General features: G+C 40.1%; 1 protein-coding gene and 1 long non-coding RNA gene across 10 annotated transcripts; both read right to left on the bottom strand.

The window, feature by feature from the left end:
* Positions 1-37: 37 nt before the first annotated feature.
* Positions 38-13,367, bottom strand: brsk1a (BR serine/threonine kinase 1a). 9 transcript variants are annotated; one of them, XM_080305513.1, is made up of 20 exons: positions 12,829-13,366; positions 11,980-12,786; positions 11,754-11,848; positions 11,401-11,486; positions 10,588-10,728; positions 10,213-10,329; positions 9,965-9,998; positions 8,886-8,954; positions 8,560-8,706; positions 7,911-7,942; positions 7,636-7,800; positions 7,046-7,143; positions 6,344-6,497; positions 6,116-6,176; positions 4,493-5,123; positions 4,228-4,276; positions 3,984-4,107; positions 3,456-3,666; positions 2,929-3,016; positions 38-2,647 (listed from the first exon to the last, which is right to left on the bottom strand). In XM_080305513.1, exons 2-20 carry the CDS (start codon positions 12,062-12,064, stop codon positions 2,434-2,436), a joined length of 2,601 nt encoding a protein of 866 aa, XP_080161639.1. In that variant the 5' UTR covers positions 12,065-12,786; positions 12,829-13,366; the 3' UTR covers positions 38-2,433. The 9 variants fall into 9 exon arrangements, with proteins under 9 accessions (XP_080161639.1, XP_026018638.1, XP_080161638.1 ...); XM_026162853.2 differs by having other exon boundaries at positions 38-2,633; positions 2,927-3,016; positions 11,980-13,367; XM_080305512.1 differs by having other exon boundaries at positions 11,980-13,367.
* Positions 13,368-17,258: 3,891 nt separating this feature from the next.
* LOC113019301 (uncharacterized) lies at positions 17,259-19,280 on the bottom strand. Its single transcript, XR_003271996.2, has 3 exons — positions 18,646-19,280; positions 17,775-17,891; positions 17,259-17,466 (listed from the first exon to the last, which is right to left on the bottom strand). It is a non-coding gene; the product is annotated as an uncharacterized LOC113019301 (long non-coding RNA).
* Positions 19,281-19,597: the final 317 nt, after the last annotated feature.

Genomic DNA, 19,597 nt, shown 5'->3' with positions numbered 1-19,597 from the left:
CTTTTCTTTTTTTACACAGGAACTAAACAGACACACATATGAATTTAGGGTTTATTACTGTAACCATAACAATAAGGTGGATCTCTCTTTATTTTGACCATCAATTCAATCATAATTGTTCTTTTTAATCACAGGCAATAGTTATAATAGTGCACTTTTTATATTTAAATTATGATACAGACATTTCTTTTTTTAAACACCTTATTCTACTGACCCTTATGGATGGAGAATAGTTTACAATCTTAGCCAGAGTTGGGTCAATGAAAAATGAAGGTGACGTGAAAGATGAGGTGAGCAATCAGTGTGTTTAGGACTGTGAGGCAAACAACTCCATACAGTTTCTCTTCTTGTGACAATGGGAACAAAACAGAGGTGAGGAAGCGGGACAGACAGGTCAAACGGACAAGGCATTAACACAGGAGATAAAGCCAACAAGCAAGTATTTGATGTGCTCATGTGTGTTTGTGACAGAGAAAACATAGGCCTGTTAGGGTTTGGCTGTGTTGGTTAGTTCAAAATCACTGGGTCAGTCGGGAAAATCCACACGTAACTACCTCAAAACGCATCCGCTGCAAAGTGCTCAGCCCACTCTCATTCAGTCGCCACCCACCCGTCTCGCACACAGATACCAGTTACCAGAGATCAGTGTGAGTCACAGAAACGCAAGATACAGACAAAAGCTCAGTGGGGACGTGAGATGAGAGCAACTGCTGCTATCGGAAAAAAAGAGTAAATAACAGGAACAGGAACGGGTTTCTTGGGTTTGTTATTGACACATTTTGTTGGCATGAAATCTAGTTTATAAAACAAATACATGACAAACCCCCCCATAAATGAATAAATAAACAACAGACAGAAAAATCGACAGATTAGAAAAAATGACATTAAAATAATAAAGTGTAGCACTGTGTGTCTCTCTGAAATCCTTCTGCACTCTTGTTGCATATTGCACTGTATGGAAGACTGTGATGAACATCGACTAGTCTGATAGAGTACTGGAGTAATATATGTGACTGCCTTGAGTTGCTACGTCTGCTTGCAGAATGGCGACTCTTAGTGATGAGCAAGGGTGCGGCGATGGATACTTGGCTTGTCGGTGAACACTGAAATAACGAGCGTGGGGTTAGGAAGTCCTGTTCAACAAGAAGCTGACACCTTTTTTAAAGTCCAGCATCATGAATGCGTCCCATTGATGAATTTCCTTACTGTGTATCTTCTTTTTTTGTTTGTTTGTTTGCTTTATTTTGACATGAGTCAGTATATGAATACTATGGCAACAGGAGACAAAGCTTGACGAGAAAGGCGGTTTCTGTTTGATCCACAGGCCGGTGATGCTCTTCTCATTCAATCTGGGCGCAAACAGCTGTGATGAGGTTCATGAAGCTAATCACGGATAGTGACGACAAAACAAAGCTTTCATATATTACTGTTCATATTTCTGTTCAAACACTTTTCTTCAGAGCAACGAGGGTCCAATGCAAAAATCTTAGAAGCATTGTTTCATATTGTCTCTGAGTAAAAAGCAAATATAAAAGAATCGAAACACTTAACTCTGAATGAATGCCTGTTGGAAAAGCAGCTTCCACTGTCAAACACTGTGTGGAGTGTCTCAGTTGCTGTCTTTACTGTGATCACTGTGCTACTGACATCCTTAAAAGAAATGTGTAAACATAAATAAAAACTAAATAAAAAAATATCTTTTTTTGTTCACATTCACTTACTTAGCTTACTTTGTTGGTTTTCTTTACCTTAGGAGGAGACACTGCTGGAGAAAAACAGGACCTTCACTGAGCTCATCGCCACTCACTGGGGCGGCAGCAGGGTGCTAACTCTTTAGGATTCTTCTGCTGAGATGCATTCATATTTCTTTTTAGTGGGCGGGTTTAGATGTTGCTTGATAGTGATATGAGCGCACTGATTCATTTTAGGAGTAATCTCGAGAACCATCACAAGACTATTATTTATTTTTTTCCTTTTTTTTGGTGTTGGATACTGTAATACGATGATATGGTAGACTAGCCTATCTGATCATATCAGCATCCTTGAACAGGCTGATTCGCTAACTGGCATGCACATTAGCACTTCAAAATTCCTAGTTTGATCTGTGAAGCTGTACCTATGATATATACCAAACTGCTCATTCACGTATTGTTATTTTTTTTTTTCATTAAAGGGCGGTTTGTTAACACTTGTTTCTCATTTAAGGGTAGGAATCCTGGTAATCATAAGATCGGTAGAATCTCGAGTTGGAAAAAATGTGCATGATGGGGAGGAAAAAGGCTCAATCCTTGCTCTGTGGTCAAGCACCTTCAGTAACTTAGACAAGGAAGAATAGGAGTAGCTCATGGCTTGCAGGGATACTTGGAGATGAAATTACACTGTCTTCTTTCTGGTGTAGTTCAGGCATCCTGCTGCGCAGTCTAACTTTCTATCCTACGGTTGGGATTGGGTTCCGTTGGAGGACAGCAGTCGGGTTCTCTCTTTGGCGGAGCCTCTGCGCTGCAGAACTCCCCCGCTGCCTCCTATGCCTCCGCCATCTGCTCGGTCACCCCACTCGCACCTGTCGCCCCCACCCTCGGAGCGCCTCGAGTTTTGGCGGGTGGGGGTCCCGTGGGGCCGACTGTTCTTCTCATCTGGGAAGGGATCAAGAGAAGAGAACGGGAAAGTCACTCTGAATGTTTACAATCCACAGGCTTCACGGGTCAGTGGCAGAAATGCAGGTGTGAATTAAGGTGATTAAGGTGGCAGCTAATCTTCCACCCTATGCTTCGCTCACTATAGTCTAGGAACTGTGAATCATGTCAATTATTATAGTCAGCTCCAAGAACAAATATAGATCTAGAAATCAGCTCAAAGACTAAAATTTAAACAGGGTGAATTTCTACAGCAGTGTGTGGAAAAGTATTGTGTGGTTAAGCAATCTTACCAGATAGGGCTGACACCAGTGGGTGATCATGGGAGCTGAGAAGCTGCGCTTGAATCGTTTCCACCACCCGTCTGAACCTGCGACTCGGACCTGAAGAGGAGTCACACACATTTAACTTAGGGTAGGTACTGTTCCAAAATAATATGATCTTAACGTCACCTGATTTTTTTTATACATCCAAAGTTATTTTCAGAGAAAAACCCTCAATTTGGTAAAAACAAACCAAGTTGAACCCAGTTTCAACTTAAAAATACTGCTCAAAAACATAAACATTTCAGGAAATGTTGAGTATTTTACTATAAGGTTTACTTATTAACCCTCTTAAACCCCTTTACTTATTAAACCTCATCTTGCTATAGCTTTACTTGCTGACAAGAGTATTATTGATTTGTTCATATAACTTTCCAAAGCAGAAAGCTGTTGAGCAGATTTGCAAAAATTGAGATTTTTTCAGGGAGCGACACAGTTTTGTCAAAATGTTTAACATTTCATTCCACCATTAGCTAATTTTAGCATCTGCTTTACTTGCCTGATATGAGGGTGAATGTCACGCTGTAAATTCCTGTCTCCCTCCTGCCCTCCCTCTCGTTTCTCTCCCTGTCCCGCTCCCTCTCGCCCTCGGAAAAGGCAATGTCCACCTGGAACTTGACGGGCTTCTGGAAGACGGAGGGACCGCCGGAGGATTTGTATTCGGCTCGGAAGCTGGTCTGTGAGAGGACGCTGTGACTGAGGGATGGGATCTGTGTGGTGGGGCGACAGAGAAGAAGCAGAGAGACCGACAGACTTACGAGGCGGGAGAGGTATGGGGACCGACGTGAGTATAGGGAGACAAAGGGTGAGGGTGAGGAGAGGAGAGAGAAAGAGTGAGCCATTGGTGAAAGCAAAGTGATCCATCTACATGCCACGAGTGAGCAAGATCAAATAAAGATTAAATAAAGAGAAAACTGAAATAATGAGAGAAATGGAGTGTGTACAGTATGAGAGCACAAGTCAGATCCAGCCAGAGCCATGCTTTGATCGCGAGAGCAGTGAAGGACAGTCCAAGTCAGACACTCACAGACAGGAAGGCGTGGACAATGTCAGCTTTAACAGAGCTCAGCGGTTTGTCTCTGATCACCACGAAGATCTGCTCCTCTTTCTCCAAGCCGATGAAATTCCCAAACCACGATTTCTTAGCTAGCCTGGTAGCCAGACAAAAGAAATACACAGCATGAGGAGACACAGACAGCGTAAACAAACGGCTTTATACCGTGAAAATACGACACCTCAACAAATATTTATCTCCAGGAGCTGGGACTCACTCAGGGCTGGATTCTGGCGTTAGGCTGGACATATCCTCTGATGTAGGAACTGTGAGAGAGATGAAGCACACACAAAAATTCCGCAATCGACATTTGACAGAATAGAGCAAAAGGAAAAACTTATAGATAATCCTCAGCGATTACAGAGATGAAAGCTGAAAAAGGAAACCAGTGTATTAGAAGTAATGAAATCTTCTGAAGCTATAATCCTACACACTAAAAGCATAACTCCCACAAAATATGAGAGCAAACATGCAGGACTGACCTTGCAATTTACGCCGATGGAATCTTGGTGAGCCCAGGAGGTTGTTCTTGAAAGAATTGAGGCGAGTCCTCCAATGGGCAGAGCTGCTGGCTGCCATGCCGCTCCCCCCTCCTGGACTGGAGGGTGGGGTCAGCGACAGTGAGCCCACCCCTCCCCCTCCCTCCGCCCGCGAGGAGGATGAGGACGAGGAAGAGGAGGGCGGGGTGGAGGAGGGGTGGTGAGGGTGGTGAACAGGGGTGCCCAAGGGTGTGGGCAACGGAGAGCCCTGGGGAGTGACCTGCGGCACAGAGTGGGCAGAGTTTGGGTAGAAGCTCTTAGTCACTGACTTTAGGACAGAAGAGGAAGGGAAGAAGAAACGGGGGATGGGTGACAGGAGTGGGGAAGGGGAGGGCGAGCGGGAGGATGGATTTTGCAGAGGCAAGGATTTGATGGGCTGTAGGTGGGGTCGGTTGGCGGGTCCCTTGGTGGGCAAGGTCTGGGTCTTTGGGTTTGGGGGAGCTTTGGGCTTGTCATGAGCCCGTGCTGAGCGAGGAGTGGTGGTGCTTCCCTGTTTGGACTCCTTTGTGAGTGGGGAAGCGGTGGCAGAGGTGACATCTGATTGGCTGAAAGTGAAGACGGGGCTCTGATAGGACTGGGGGGTGGGGGTTTGTCAGGGTGAGGGGGTGGGAGACATGGAAAACAAGAAAGAGAAGGGATGGAAAATGGAGAAAGGATGGAAATGAATATCATGCTTAATGACAGAAGAGTGCATCTTGTGAGGAGTGAAAGTGCCGAATGCAGTTCTCAGTGACGATCATAAAGTCTTTCATTTAGTGCATTTCAGTCTTTAGTACGCGCCCTTTAAATCTATTGAAAGTGAGGGTTTCGTGACAGTTGTGGCAGGGTTAAGAATGCAGTGACACAGGACAGTGGCTGTGAAGGTGTTACTATAGAGTAATTGCTGCCAATTAAGGTTTTTTTTTTTACCCTTTAGGGACTGTTTTTATACACTTTCAAGCACAATCAAACCATTAATTATCCAATAAAGCATCTAATTAAGCTGTCAAATTGTTCAAATTATCATATATAAAACTAGCTCATGCATGAGGAGGAAGAAAAGTGACATGAAGACAGAAAACAAATGCAAGCCTCCTGTTGGGTGAGACAATTCATTTAAGGGACCTGTGTTGTGATGATGTGTAAAAATGACTGAGAAGATATTTTAGGGAGTTGCGAGGAGTGAATATTTGTTTTTTTTAAAGCAGCTTCATGTAGAGACTGACATCAGCAAAAAAACCGCATTGTTACATACTGAATCAATAGTTGGCAAAGGAGTAATACTGAATTGAGGTAAACTAAATTACTACCTAGTCTGTCAACATTATCTCTGAAGTCATTTCCACTGTTGGTTTACAGAGCTGTTATTGCCCAATGAGGCTAAAATGTACACAGTACCCTGCTGACACTGACAGCTGTCTGAACTGCAGGACACAAATATGAGACTGGACTTAAAGCTATATTATTGACAGGAGTTAAATAATATAAATGCAGACTACCAGAAATTAGCATTTTATTATGGATCCAGGTATAGTGTTCAAAGATAATGTAGTAAAAGTATGAACAAGTTGGTTTACAGAACCTTACCCTGGGACTACTGAGAGGGCTGGAGGAGAGACCGGTTGATGCTCCACTGACTGAGCGAGACCTGACAAAGAGACCCAAAGATTAATAGGCTGTTAAACCCCCCCCCCCCCCCCCCCCCCAAGAAAAAAACCCCCAAAACAAAAACTGTATGATAATGAATTCTTGCGCTCTAATTCTGCAGAATACAGAGTGTATGTACTATATATGTGTAAGAAAAACATGCTATACCTCTGGCTGTGTGCAGCTGTGTCCAGGGCCCTGCGAGGTGGTGTAGGAGACCCTTGTTCGGTGACACTCAGGACCTCCAGGCTCTTCCTTTCGGGACGGCAACGGCCGTGGCGCGTCAGCATAGGGGAGTCGACGCGCTTTCGAGGAGGGTCTGCTGAGAAACGCCACCATAAACTCGTTACAAATTTTGTTTTAATTTTAAGCTTTGTGCTGTGTTTCGCACTTCAGGAATTTCTTCTGAAAAATTCTTTCACAGGCCTTTTGCTCACTGCGCCATCTGTGACTGTGATAAACTTAGCTTCATTTGCATTTACAGAATTGCTGTCCCTTCCAGTTTTATCTCATAGACAAAGCTTGCAGATGTCCTGCAAAGGCTGGTATAATCATGGTAAAAGCCAGCGACAACTTATAGTATTAAAGAAACAGGTAAACACACTAAAACTCCAACACAAGGACATTAAGGGCCATACTGCTGTATATTTTATCTCTAATGCTAATGCTAGTCAGTGCAGTCAGTGCATCAAGTAATAAAATTATAACTTAATAGTGTTTAAATCATAACCTCAAGTAATCCCTAATTCACTGGAAGGAGAACTGAGCATACAGGAACACCGCTCTTGAAAAAGTCGGTAAAATGTGTCTCAGACCGATAACTGTAGCGTCCTCTCTTGAGTGGATCCCTCCTGCCCCCTAAAGACTGACCTACATCATTGCGCGGAGGTAAGTCCTCATCCTCATAGCTGGGGTACCGCTCTTTCCTGTCTAGCAGAAGGTAATAGATCATTTTCTCCTGGTTTTCTCTGTTGGGGGTGGGAGAAAAATACAGATTGAATGAGATGCTAATAATATTTATTTAAAAAGGAAATCTGTATGGATGCCACACAGCCACGCGATTAGCTTTTAGTAGGCTGTTCACACGGTCACGCAGACATGGATTTCATGACACAATCAGTTTATTTAACTGATCACACCAATGGGAAAAGAGCTAAAAATAAGCCACATACTCCTTCCTCTAACTCAACACTATATAGGCAAATAAGACAAGATAGGATGTTTGTGGCCAATATTAATCGGTTGCATAACGTCAAATATGCTGGCTGAGTGTTAAAAGGAGAAAAAAATACAACAACAAAAAATACGCAACAGCAAAAGCAAAATATACACTGAAAGAAATATTACATGCTTGTGACTGCATTGCATATTATATGCCACAAATGTTCTGATTTTTCCAGCCATTTCAAGCTGACGCTAGAAACCACAAACGTGTTTGGAAGCTGAAAGAAATGACTTACTCCTCACACTGCAAGTCACGTGTGAGCTTGACTCTGTCTCGGAAACAACCGAGCGAGTGCATGCTGTCCAGCACATCTGGGTCCAGCTCAGTCAGGGACAAGATTCGCCTCACACAAACCCGCCTTGGAGGAGGCTGCTCAGGACACGGCTCGTTACGACCACCCCTAGTAGGAGTCAAACAAAATGAAGCACATAGGAATGACACAGATGTACTGTACATGATTAAATACGATCACTTCAGCAGTCACGTATGAGAAAACGAATGTATACTCACAGATACCAGGAATGTTTCTGGATGGCCTCTAGCTATAAGGGGTGACAGGGCAGATGGGGCCATTAGTGTCTACAGTCTGTTAACAGCCAGATGGCCACAGAGCTGTGCTGTGTAAACAGTTCACATCACTTTTTTTTTTTTTTTTATACATCCACAAATCTCACGATTGCAGAATATTACCCATTAAACTGGATCATAAAAAACATTTTCAACTCTGCAATGTTTGCTTTTGAAAGTTTAATCAGAAAATCACTTGTGTGTGTGTGTGTGTTAGAAATATTACTGAGCAAGTTCTAGATGACTCAGTTAAGTCCCCAAAACATGCTTTAACAGCTGCCACTACGATGCATCTTCCTGACTGTACAGTATTGCAATGAATGCGCCAATAAAACACATACAAAATGCAACTGTGCCACACATAAATATCAGCTAGAGTGCAGATCCAGCAAAAAAGGATAATAGGAAAGGCAAGAAGGATCATCTAAAAGTGAATCGAGACAAAAATTATTTGTACCAAAAGCAAGAGTCCCATTAAACATGTATTTTATCTTACAGAAGGAGAGGCAATCCCAGTTTAAGGCGGGTGACTGAAAACAGGTGTAAATGCATGCTGCATCTGAGGTCTGGACTAATGTGAGCAGTCTCATACCGTGAGCCTCTTTTCAGGGTTGACCTCAATCATTCCCTTCAGCAGGGACTGACAGTCCGGGGGGATGAAGTGAGGCATGTGGAACACCCCGCTCTTTACCTTTTCCAGGAGCTGGCGTAAATTGTCGTGGTCAAAAGGAAGGGCCCCCTGTAGGGCAGAGAGAGAGAGAGAGAGACAAAAACAAGAAAGGAACAAAAAAACAGATTGCATTAAAAAAAAAAAAACACTGGCAAGCGTGGGATGTAAGAAAAAACTGCAAAAAACATTAGATAAGGGATTTTAAAAAAGACCAAAGTGCACTGTGAAAACACAAGTAAAAGACTTACCACCAGTAGGGCAAACAGAATGACCCCACAGCTCCACACATCTGCTCTCCGCCCATCATACTTCTCCCCCTGCAAACACACAAACACTTATGATTTTATTCATCGCCGGCCATTTCAATACAAAAGTGATTCACAAAACTTGGCACCCGTCACAGGATGATTTAGGCTGATTTCAGGATGAAAAACACTGAAAGGAACACTAAAATCCATTTAGTCAAACTCAGTCTAAAAATACCATGAAGCCAGATTTGAATCGACAACACTGGATAATCTTTTAAATGCTGAGTGTCCTAAAGATTTACTCATGCTAAAAGGTGTGAACGTTCAGAAAAACAACTCACGAGACAGACTGAACTTAACATTAAAAGTGTCATGTTACTGGTTAGTTTTCATCAGGGGTGTCAAACATAAGGCTCGGCCGCCAGAATTGGCCAGCCAAAGACGCCAATCAGGCCCACTGGAGAGCTATGAAAAATGTGGGGGCATAAATTTGACTTTTTATTGTATTTTCAAACTTTTAACAGCTTTTTGAAAAACCATTCATACTACACCAAAGTAAATAAGTAAAAGATAAACAATTAAATGACAGAAAATTCCTGTTTTTTCACTGTCTACTATAGAAATGTACAATTTTTACATAGGGTTCACCATTTCAAAAAAAACAGGATGCTCTGTCAAATAACAAAAATGTTCATAATCACAGACTGAGTAATAAACTAACAGAACTCTTTCTGTAATTTTATATATTTACTTCTTACAATTTAAGCCCAACACAGCATTTCTTTAGCATGCAGAAAAACTGTATTGTTGAAATTGCACTTTGTTTTTAAATATCAAAATATCTCTGAGATTAAATGTGTGATTTAACTTCTTTACACTCTCAGAAAGCAGAGTTTAACTGATCAAACACACTTAAGATCAAAGTGGACTGTACATGTCCCACAGTGTAAAATGGGTTTGACATCCCTGGTTTAGATCATGTACCTTTGGAGCGATTTATCTCTCTACAAAAAAATTTTTTTATTTACATTTCAAACAAGAACATTTGAGAATACAGATAATAAGAGCTGGATACTTACCCGTATAACCTCAGGGCAAGCGTAATGTGGTGATCTAAAATCAGAAAAGGTTTGCCATTAATATTAGTGAAAGTAAAATGAGCACTGTATAAAAGAAGTCATAGATCTGTGTTGTAGACGCTGTATTTTTCTGCTGACGTGGAGCCTTTAAAATGTACAGAGTCATACTGCAAGTTGTTGAATTATATAACCCTGTTTATGTATGTACATCATCATTCATGAAGCTCACACACAGAGTTGATACTCACCCACAGCTGGTTTCTAACAGACTGTCTCCCACCTGCAGGGAGGCCATGCCAAAGTCAGCAATACGAATGTTGTTCTTTTCATCCAGGAGCAAGTTCTCAGGTTTCAGGTCTCTGTGACTGCACACATACAACCAATACTGTTAGAGTTGTTGTCAACATGATGCTTTAAATCAAATACAACTGCATGACTCTGAAAATGTGTTTGCACAATCATAATGTGTTTCACTCATTTAGTACATCAGACAACAGCTGTTGTATTGTTTAAAAAGAAACGCTCAAAATAGCTTTGTAAGTCAGTAGATGAGTCTTAAATCAACATCCTACATATGAACTTGACTCAAACACGGTTATTACAGCTCGGTGCAAAAAACCAACCAGATGGAATGACTGTGGCAGAAATCCAAAGCAGAGATGATCTGCCTGAAGAACTTCCTGGCCTCTTTTGGAGTTAGCCGGCCCTTCTTTACCAGGTAGTCAAAAAGCTCTCCTCCTGACACATGCTCTAACACCAGGTACCTGTCCACAAACAGGGACAACAGTGTGATTTGAACTTATGATTCTGATAACGCTTTTCCACTGATGTGGTGCCGGACCAAGCGCAGAGCCAGTTCTGCCCTGGTGCTTTTAGAGGACCAACCGACTTTTTTGACCAAACCGAACACTGCAAAAGTTTGATGTAGTTTCTACAGGAAGAGAATTAAAGGCCCATCCCGCAGAAAAGGATATCAGTGTTTGCACTTTTGGTGAAAATGTGGGAAAGAGGTTCTTAGTTTGGCACCACATTGGTGGAAAAGTGGTGCAAGTAGTGAAAAGCAGACAAGATGCTAAGAAAAAACTATTTAAACTTAGACACTTCCCATGGTTTGATATAATAAGCTTATGATGTTGGATACTAGGACTACAATATTCAGGCTGTACTCACTTTCGGACAACCCATCTGTCTACTCCAACAGTTGTTTTGTAAGGGTATTAATAGATTTGAGACATACTCCTCATTAAGACAGACTTTTGAGAATAAAAGTAGGGGATGAAGGAAAAGTGAGACTTACAGTAACGACAGCAGATTATTACAGCTTTTCTTGAAATATTTATACTCATCCCACTCCAAAGATTAGTATGCAGCTAGAAAGCATGCAGACTGCATTGAGCCAAAGAGAAAGGCTTTTTCTGAATGCAGAGGGAACTCACAGATATTTGTTATTCTCGTAAACATCATGCAGCTTCAATACATGCGGATGCTCAATCAGTTTCAGAATGGCAATCTCCCTTTCAACCTGGTTAGAAAGAAGGGAAAGCATAGAGAGAGAAAGATTTTGAAGCGAGGCTCATGAGCGAGTTGTTTTTCACACATCTGAACGGAGGTTAACTGTTAACTCATACAGACGATAAATATAGTGAATATGGGACATTTTGTCAACATCTTAAAACACCATGCTATATATATATATATATATATATACATATACATATATATGTATATGCATATACATATAAGTGTCATCATTAACGTCACTGTGAGCAACGCCTTCAACAGACTGTACCTTCATCAGGACTGACTCAGACAGCTTCTCTCTGTTGACTATTTTGATGGCTACCTTCTGACCCGTAATACAGTGGATCCCCAGTTTGACAAGTCCTGTAGATTGGATGAGAGAGATCATTATAAAACACAAGAAGGGTGGCGGGTGGGGGTAGAATAAAAGCGCACAGTTTAAACACTACACAAAACACTAGTTTTAATTTCAGAAACAACTCGGCAATACTCACCTGTCTGTCCCTTCCCCAGAGTCTTTTCCAGTCGATAGGGCCCAACATATTGAGCTGACTGACTTAGAGACAGTTCCTTACTCATACTGCTCTTAACTGGAGGCTAACACACAATTATTACTACTTACTGCACTGTAGTTATTGCAATTACTGTGATATTGTACAGCTTACACAGAAGTTACTGTGGGAGACAAGACGATGCTCAAATTAGAACGACTGTCTTTTTATGTCAGCGGTAACACGGACTTTCTTTGAAGTCACTTCATGAACGTGAAAAAAACAAAAAACCATAGAAGTGAAAACTGCTGCTGATTTACAACACCTGGGTGGACGTTTTTCATCTAAACCGAGACAGCACGGTAAACATAATGTTTATTTTTTTAATTATTATTTTTTTTACAAAACATCTTGCTATATGTAGAATAAAGCGGGGGGAACTGACATGGCATTAAGTTTTTAGGGTGTTTTCTGTGTTAAATACCAACCACTACTCTAAAGTAGGCAAACTAACGAGTCTTATTTATGTACATTAGCTTATTTCTATAACTCACACCTTGTTATACGTATGACGTTAACGATATATGACTGTTAATGAGAAACGTTACCCTTATATAGCCTTAAAACGAGCAGGTTTTCACGTCTGCCTTAAAATATTCATGTATTTTTCCTACGCTTAATATTATTTTTAGTTAAGTAAACGGACAAAACGTCCAATACGTCAAGTGTATGCTTGCACTGAAAATGAAATCACTGTTTTCCCCTCACTGCCAGGCCTGTTTCACAGGTCCAACAACATGCTATTTTAGCCTCGCCGCCGCTCTCCCACACAGCAGCGAGGCTAGCTTTAGCTTCAACGCCTTGACGAACGGCCGTCTCGCTCGCGCCGCCTGTCAAAAAAACCGACACCGCCTGAAGTTTCTGGGCTTCGCCAAACGGTACGATTTATTACACGGCCGCCGCATTCTCACAATACTTCGAGGTGAAACGCGTATTCCCCGCAAAACAAGCATCTTTTTTTAACGTAGCGCCGTCCTCCCCCTCCCTGACTCTCCCGTCTCTCCCTCTCTACATCCCTGCAAGTAGCGGATCACAGCATCTTCTCTTCTCTCCTTTGGCGTGTCCTCCTCCCCTCACCGCCGGGTATACAGGTGCAAAACACACACACACACACGCACACTGATATCCGCGGATATGGGTGCGCTATAACCAGCTGCCGTATCCCCCTCCTCGCTCCTGATGACAGTTCACGCAGGGTAAAGGCCCCTTCTATTACACTCCCTTCGGTTTTCTTGCCGTAAATCGATATTTTCTCTCCCCTCTTCCTTCCTTCGCCTCACTCGCATCAGCATCCGGGTCTCACTCCCTCTCCATCCTCTCTCCTCTCGTCTCCTCTCCTCCCCCGCCCTCCTCCTCCCGATCATCTTCCTCAAAATACGCCTATCTCTGCATTCACATCAGCACAGGCCACGCAGTGGGCTCCCGGGAGTTGCAGCGGACACCTCCTTCACTGTTTTTGTCATCGACATTTATCATTATCATTATTATTCTTTTTATTCATACATGGACGCAGGGAGCGGATACAGACGCAATTCGTTAGGGGATATCTAGAGAGTCCTGTTTTATTTGATCATTTATTCCTATGAGCTGTCAAATTTGAAGTGCACAACTTAGTGTAGCGTCGATAATTTAATCAAAACATACTAACATTTAACAATCATTCTGTGTCTGTTTCGTTGCACTGATTTTTTTTAAAGAAAGATAGAAAATAGACAGTAACCATTATAAAACAAACCATGTCAATATATGACTACTTTTAGTTAGTGACTACAAAGGCATGTTTAAAATATTTTAATCAACACTGGAAAAAAAAATCATAGTAACTGCATGTCAAACAGAATGAATTTAGTAGTCACGTAGATCAGTGGTATGAAACATAAGGCTCAGGGGCCAGAATCAGCCTGGGAGAGACTCCAGTAAGATTCACTGGAAACGTTTGAAAAATGTAAAGGGCCCAGATTTTGGACGTTTAACTGCATTATAACACGTTTTACTGCTTTTCCTAATGTTAAACACCTCTCACATGAACATACTACACCAAAGCAATTACATAGTAGATGAATATTTCAGTGACAGTAAAGTGTTTTTTCTATCTACTATTGAGCTTTCTGTTTCTACAGAAGAAAAACAGAAATGGTACAGAAATTATCTTACAAATAAAATGTACACAATTTTTAAAATTTACACAAAGATTTTACTGAATTTTTTTCTTTACTGAAAGAAAAATGTATTTCTTACAATTTAAGCCCAATGACTCACATTTATTTATGACATATGGCACCCATTACAAGCTTTTATTCTACCAAGCAATACCTATTTTACCACAATCCACTGATGTTACTTTTTAACCGATAACACAAAGATAACGTTGAAGTACGTTTAAGTCATCTAAACTTTAGACAGTAGAATAAAAATACTATAGATAAAAAAAAAAACCTTACTTTTTTACATCCGAATCAATTTTGACCTGGAAAATTTCTGCAGGAGAAATCTAACTGCATTTTTTCTACCGGCAGAGAAAGAGTCCTAATGAGCATGTGCAGTGTAGCTTGTTTCTGTTTTGAGAAATTCAGTGTGCCACAAGTGTGCTACAATTGCCACTGATGTTAATTAATATCATATTATAATATAAATCATATTCTTCTTATTAGTAGTAGTAGTAGCATTCAAAAAGAATGTTCATTTGTGCACAGAGGAGTTATTTTTATAATCTTGAGCAAAAAAAAAAATATAATAATGCGTAATAGATTATCAGTTTGCAAGACATTTTTACACGTTGCTGTTTAACCATATTGGGGTTATTCCATCTCTATTCCAGTGTGTTCGAAATAAAGCGTCCATCTGACCACCTCAGATCTGCATGAAACAATTCCAAGGGAAACCTACTGTTCTTAATGGAACTTATTATTTTATTATTATCAGAAAGGTTTATTTCCAATATTTTCTGTTAAAAAAAAGGAATTATGGTCTTTTAACTTTTTTCTAGCATTTTTTAAAAAAACTATCTACAAAACTGATAAAACTCTTTGAGCCGGATCTTCTTTGTATTTTAAGAATAATAAAATGTTAAATATCTGGGTCTAAGGCTCTATGTACATAGGCCGTCAGGAGTGTAACTCAAGCTAACATTGAAAGATGGATCCCTGAATCCTTCAAATAATTGGATGTCCAATCTCTGACAGCATTTAAAGGCCTGCAGGAACCACAGTTTTGCAGGTAGAGGACTGATATTTTATTTACAGCTTCTCTGCACTAGGCACATAATATTCTACAAAACTGTCAAAATCAGATGATTGGTTTAGAGATATTAAAGCTCGAATATAATACACACACACACACACACACACGTCTGGTTTGCTATCCTCGTGGGGACATCCCATTGACATAATGCCCAAGTCAACTAAATGAAACTTTCTTTTATACGTAACCATAACCCAACTGTAACCCTGACACTAAAACCACATTTTGAGTGACATGGATTTTGGTCCCCAGGAGGGCTGTTGGTCCCTTCCAGTATAGTAAATTTCAGATTTTAGTCACACACATTTTCATCCAACTTCAGTGGGAGATACCTCAGGTATTACACCATGTACCAAATCCAAATGAATCTTTCTTGAAGGAGCACATTTTTGTTAACATTATATCCAAAATTTGTGGTAGTCTTCTCATTTTTTCAATATAAAGTTTTGAAATACTCATGTAGAGCCCCTCACATATGATGCCTGTAAAACATGTAAAAACAAAACTATATGTACCTTCATATATGACTTATAGGAATCTCAAATTTTGCACAATTACAATTAAGAAGTTTATTTATTTTTTTTTTTTTCAGACAAATCAAACAGAGTTAAGTGGGAGACGTTTGATGAACTATGATCCAGTGTTCACACTAACTTTAGTATCTGCCTTATTCTTTGTTAGAAAGCTTTAGGTTAAAATAAATGCACAAGCAATGTGCTCCCTCAGAATTTCACTTTAGGACAGTATTTGTTGAATGTACATGTTACTTTTAAATAGATAAGGCTGTATCTTTCTTGATTATTTTTTAAGTTTTAAGCATTGCTGCGGCTGATGTATAGACTGTTGTCACTAAGGACATAACAAAATAGGATGAACACAATAGTAAAGTAATCATCATAATTTCTTTGGCACACTGGCATGACTTATTGGGACACTTGGATCAATTAGAACTGGGCTTAATGTAATCACTGCCTTTTTTCATTGTGCCATTGCAAATTTGTATTTGTCTATATCAGATTTAGTGTTTTTTCTCTTCACCTTTATAGTCGGTTTTCAAATAATATAAAAATACTCTACTCAGATTCAACAGTGCTGATCATGGGAAATTTCCACTTCATTGACAACCACATTAAAAAATATTTTACAAAGAGCAGAACCGTTTAAAGAAGGCTGAACGACAAATGCCCTCGTCTGCAAATTTGGAGGGAAGCAGAGAAGCATTGGGTGCTGATTTGACTGAATCACTCAAAGATGACAGCTTTATTTTAAATAAATAAATAAAGTAGGACGTTTGAATATATCATCCGTAAAGTGCCTTGAAAAATCTCTAAAATCTCAGATTGAAATGTTGTGTGTGGGTGGATAATTCCCCAAAGCCCATCTTCATCTGCGTCTAGCTGGTTGATTTTCACGCAGCCACAAGGATTTGTCTCTGAACCACGGTGCAGAAATGGGACAGAAAGAGGATACTCATCCTGCTTCTGATAAAAAAAACATAATGAATATATGTAGGCTTACACGATAGCCCTGCAGGAGAAACTGAATGAAGTCTGCCAAGCCTGACATACTCTACACTGAATGCAGATACATTGTAAAAATCAGTCTTTTGTGGGATTTGAAGATGCAAACCTGGGGGGAAGAAAACGTAGGACAAGACATATCAGTCTGTGAATGATGTTTGCTTTTTGCATAAACCTGCAAAAATACTCTGTGCTAATTCTCTCTCTAGAACCCCCATTAAACGTCTTTTCCAGGGTCTTTCTCCACTCTGAGCTTAGTACATTTCAGCGATCCCCACACACAGACTACAGATGTAACATTACACTGCTCTATGTAGGTACTAAAGTGGGATTAAGCAGAGATTAACAAGCTCTTCTTAATTCTATTAAGTCGAACATACAGGTCCACCAGTGGAGAGCCTCCAACATATAATAATGTAAGAACACAGAAAGTGTGCTGCCATAAAGAAAGACAATATAATGTATGTTGAAAAAGGTTTATTGTAAGGTATCATACAAACTTGTTATCGACAGTAAGCTAATTAGTCTTAGAGTATAACAATTACAACAATTATAACAGAATAAGTAGAAGTATGGAGGTAAATTCATAAGCAACACCCCCCTCTTCAGTTTTCAGATGGTTTCTTCCAGCGTATTAAGAAGATGGGAAAGTGAAGAACCTGAGGTAAAGCTGTGATTGAAAAATATACACAAGTACACACATATGTCATTCAAAATATTCAGATAAACAGTTTTCCATCAAAGGTATATTCACACAACAGTACACATGCTACAGTTTCTACTGAATTATTTAAATTGTATTATTTTGTTTCATTTTCTTTTCTGCATTCGTTTTTGAACACAGTTTTATTTTGGCCTGATTATTCCCGACTTTTCCCGACTTTTGTGATTATGTCACAATCTTCAGCTTTTGCCGACTTAGAAGAAGAAAAAGAAAAATCTGTGTAAAAGAGTTTGTAGCAATTTCTGTGAACTTACTTTTTTTTAATTTAAATGGATCTCACTGTGCATCATGACCCCTCAGACAGGGTTTTTACACAGGCCTGGAAGGCATCCATCAGATCTTTACAGGTCTCCATCCCCTTGTCTCTGACACTGAAACACAGTGTGAGATTTAAAAAAACACACTCATCAGTCTCTTCTCTTTAGGACCTTAATTTGAACTTGTGCTAATATGAAGACATGTAAAGCAAATGAACCCATCTGAAGCTAAATAGGAATATTTCTAAATATAGTCCACATCAAAGGGATTATTCAAGTTGGGTCTGATAATAATATATTTCAACTCAGCCTCCACCGTGGCTTTTATCGGCCTTTGGTGGAGTACGAGAAGATGAGTGAGTAATCTGGAGAGCAGCTGTACTGACAGTAATCACTGCTGCACGTGGACACGGACTAAATATCTTCTTGCATGCACGTAACATGAACCAGCCAGCTGGAATATACTGGTCCTCTTCAATAGGGTTTACAAGTGGAAGTCTATTTTAAACCTCATATATATTTATGCTTCTCAAGACATTACAGTATGGGTCCCATTTGGATGTTGTTATGTTTAAAAACTAGTATGAACTCTAAGTGCAGTCTGTAGATTTCCCCACAGACACTTAAACTGGTTGACATGTTAATGTGGGCGCTGGCTATTGTGCATAAAAAGACAGGAAAGTGGCCAGATTATTAACCCAAATCCAAACACGGTTCATAAATCTCACTCGAGAGCACATTATACAAGGATATTTTATTCATGCACTGTCACACCGATTGGAAACAGCAATCAAGATCACTGATTCATTTTACGACTTTGAATGCAAGCACGGATTCAAAAAGAACTTTTATTCCTGTCAGAACTCACCATTTGTCAGAGTCCTCTTTGATTACCTGGCATGGTGCTGGCACAGCGTCGGCAAAGTCTGGCATTTTGACAGGAGAGAGAGTGGAGTTTGTGGAGGTGTGCTGCTGCAGGAGCTGCAGTCAAATATGGTAACGCTTTAAAAGGGATGGAGGGACACAGGAGGGAGGGAGGTAAGGGAGGAGGGGAGGAGGCATGACAGTGACGGTGTGTGAGAAGCTTAAGAAAGGAAAAAGTCAGGAAGTTAGGAGAACGTTATTTAGGAAGCGACTTTAATTTTGTTCCTTTTTTTTAGTGTGTTCAACTGAGTTCTGTGCCACTCTTACTCCTTTCATTTCCCAGTTTATTTACATCACTGTATATTAAGTACCTAATTCTTTAAATTCCCTTATCCCATTCTTTTGTTTGGCTGTCCTGCTAATGAATATGCAGATAACTGACCTTTTAAATCAACCACTGAGCATTACAAAGGTTCCCTAATGCATCCAAAATACTCACTACAGGGGGGGTTTGCTTAAAAGATACCGGGGTTCCTCACTTTGTTTTAAAATGTTTTGTTGGCTTAAGGGGGCTGAGCTGAGAGTTTAACCAAAACAAGGTGGCTTTTAAAGGCAGTTAGTGTTAGTGTTTTTAATGCTACCCAAAGTAAAAAAAAACAAAACAGTTTTTTCTTTTAACTCATCTTGACAACATTTTTCACACGCACACATAATTTAAGAAATCTGACATCATACGCACTCAGCTGTTTCTTCGACAAACTATAACCCACAATGGCAACATATGGGAATTTTGAAAGTTATTTAGTAGTCATAGTCATAATGTAAGATTTTACAGACTCTCATCATAATAATTATTAAAACTAAGGAAAAATACAGGGAATAATAGGAATAGTTCCCCAGAGCAGCTTCTTAACCAAAATTATGCATTTGATTGATAGAAATCAGATATAGATATA

This window comes from Astatotilapia calliptera, chromosome 8, assembly GCF_964374335.1.
Source record: "Astatotilapia calliptera chromosome 8, fAstCal68.1, whole genome shotgun sequence".
Lineage (NCBI taxonomy): Eukaryota > Metazoa > Chordata > Actinopteri > Cichliformes > Cichlidae > Astatotilapia > Astatotilapia calliptera.
This window is presented reverse-complemented; position numbering and strand designations above follow the sequence as displayed.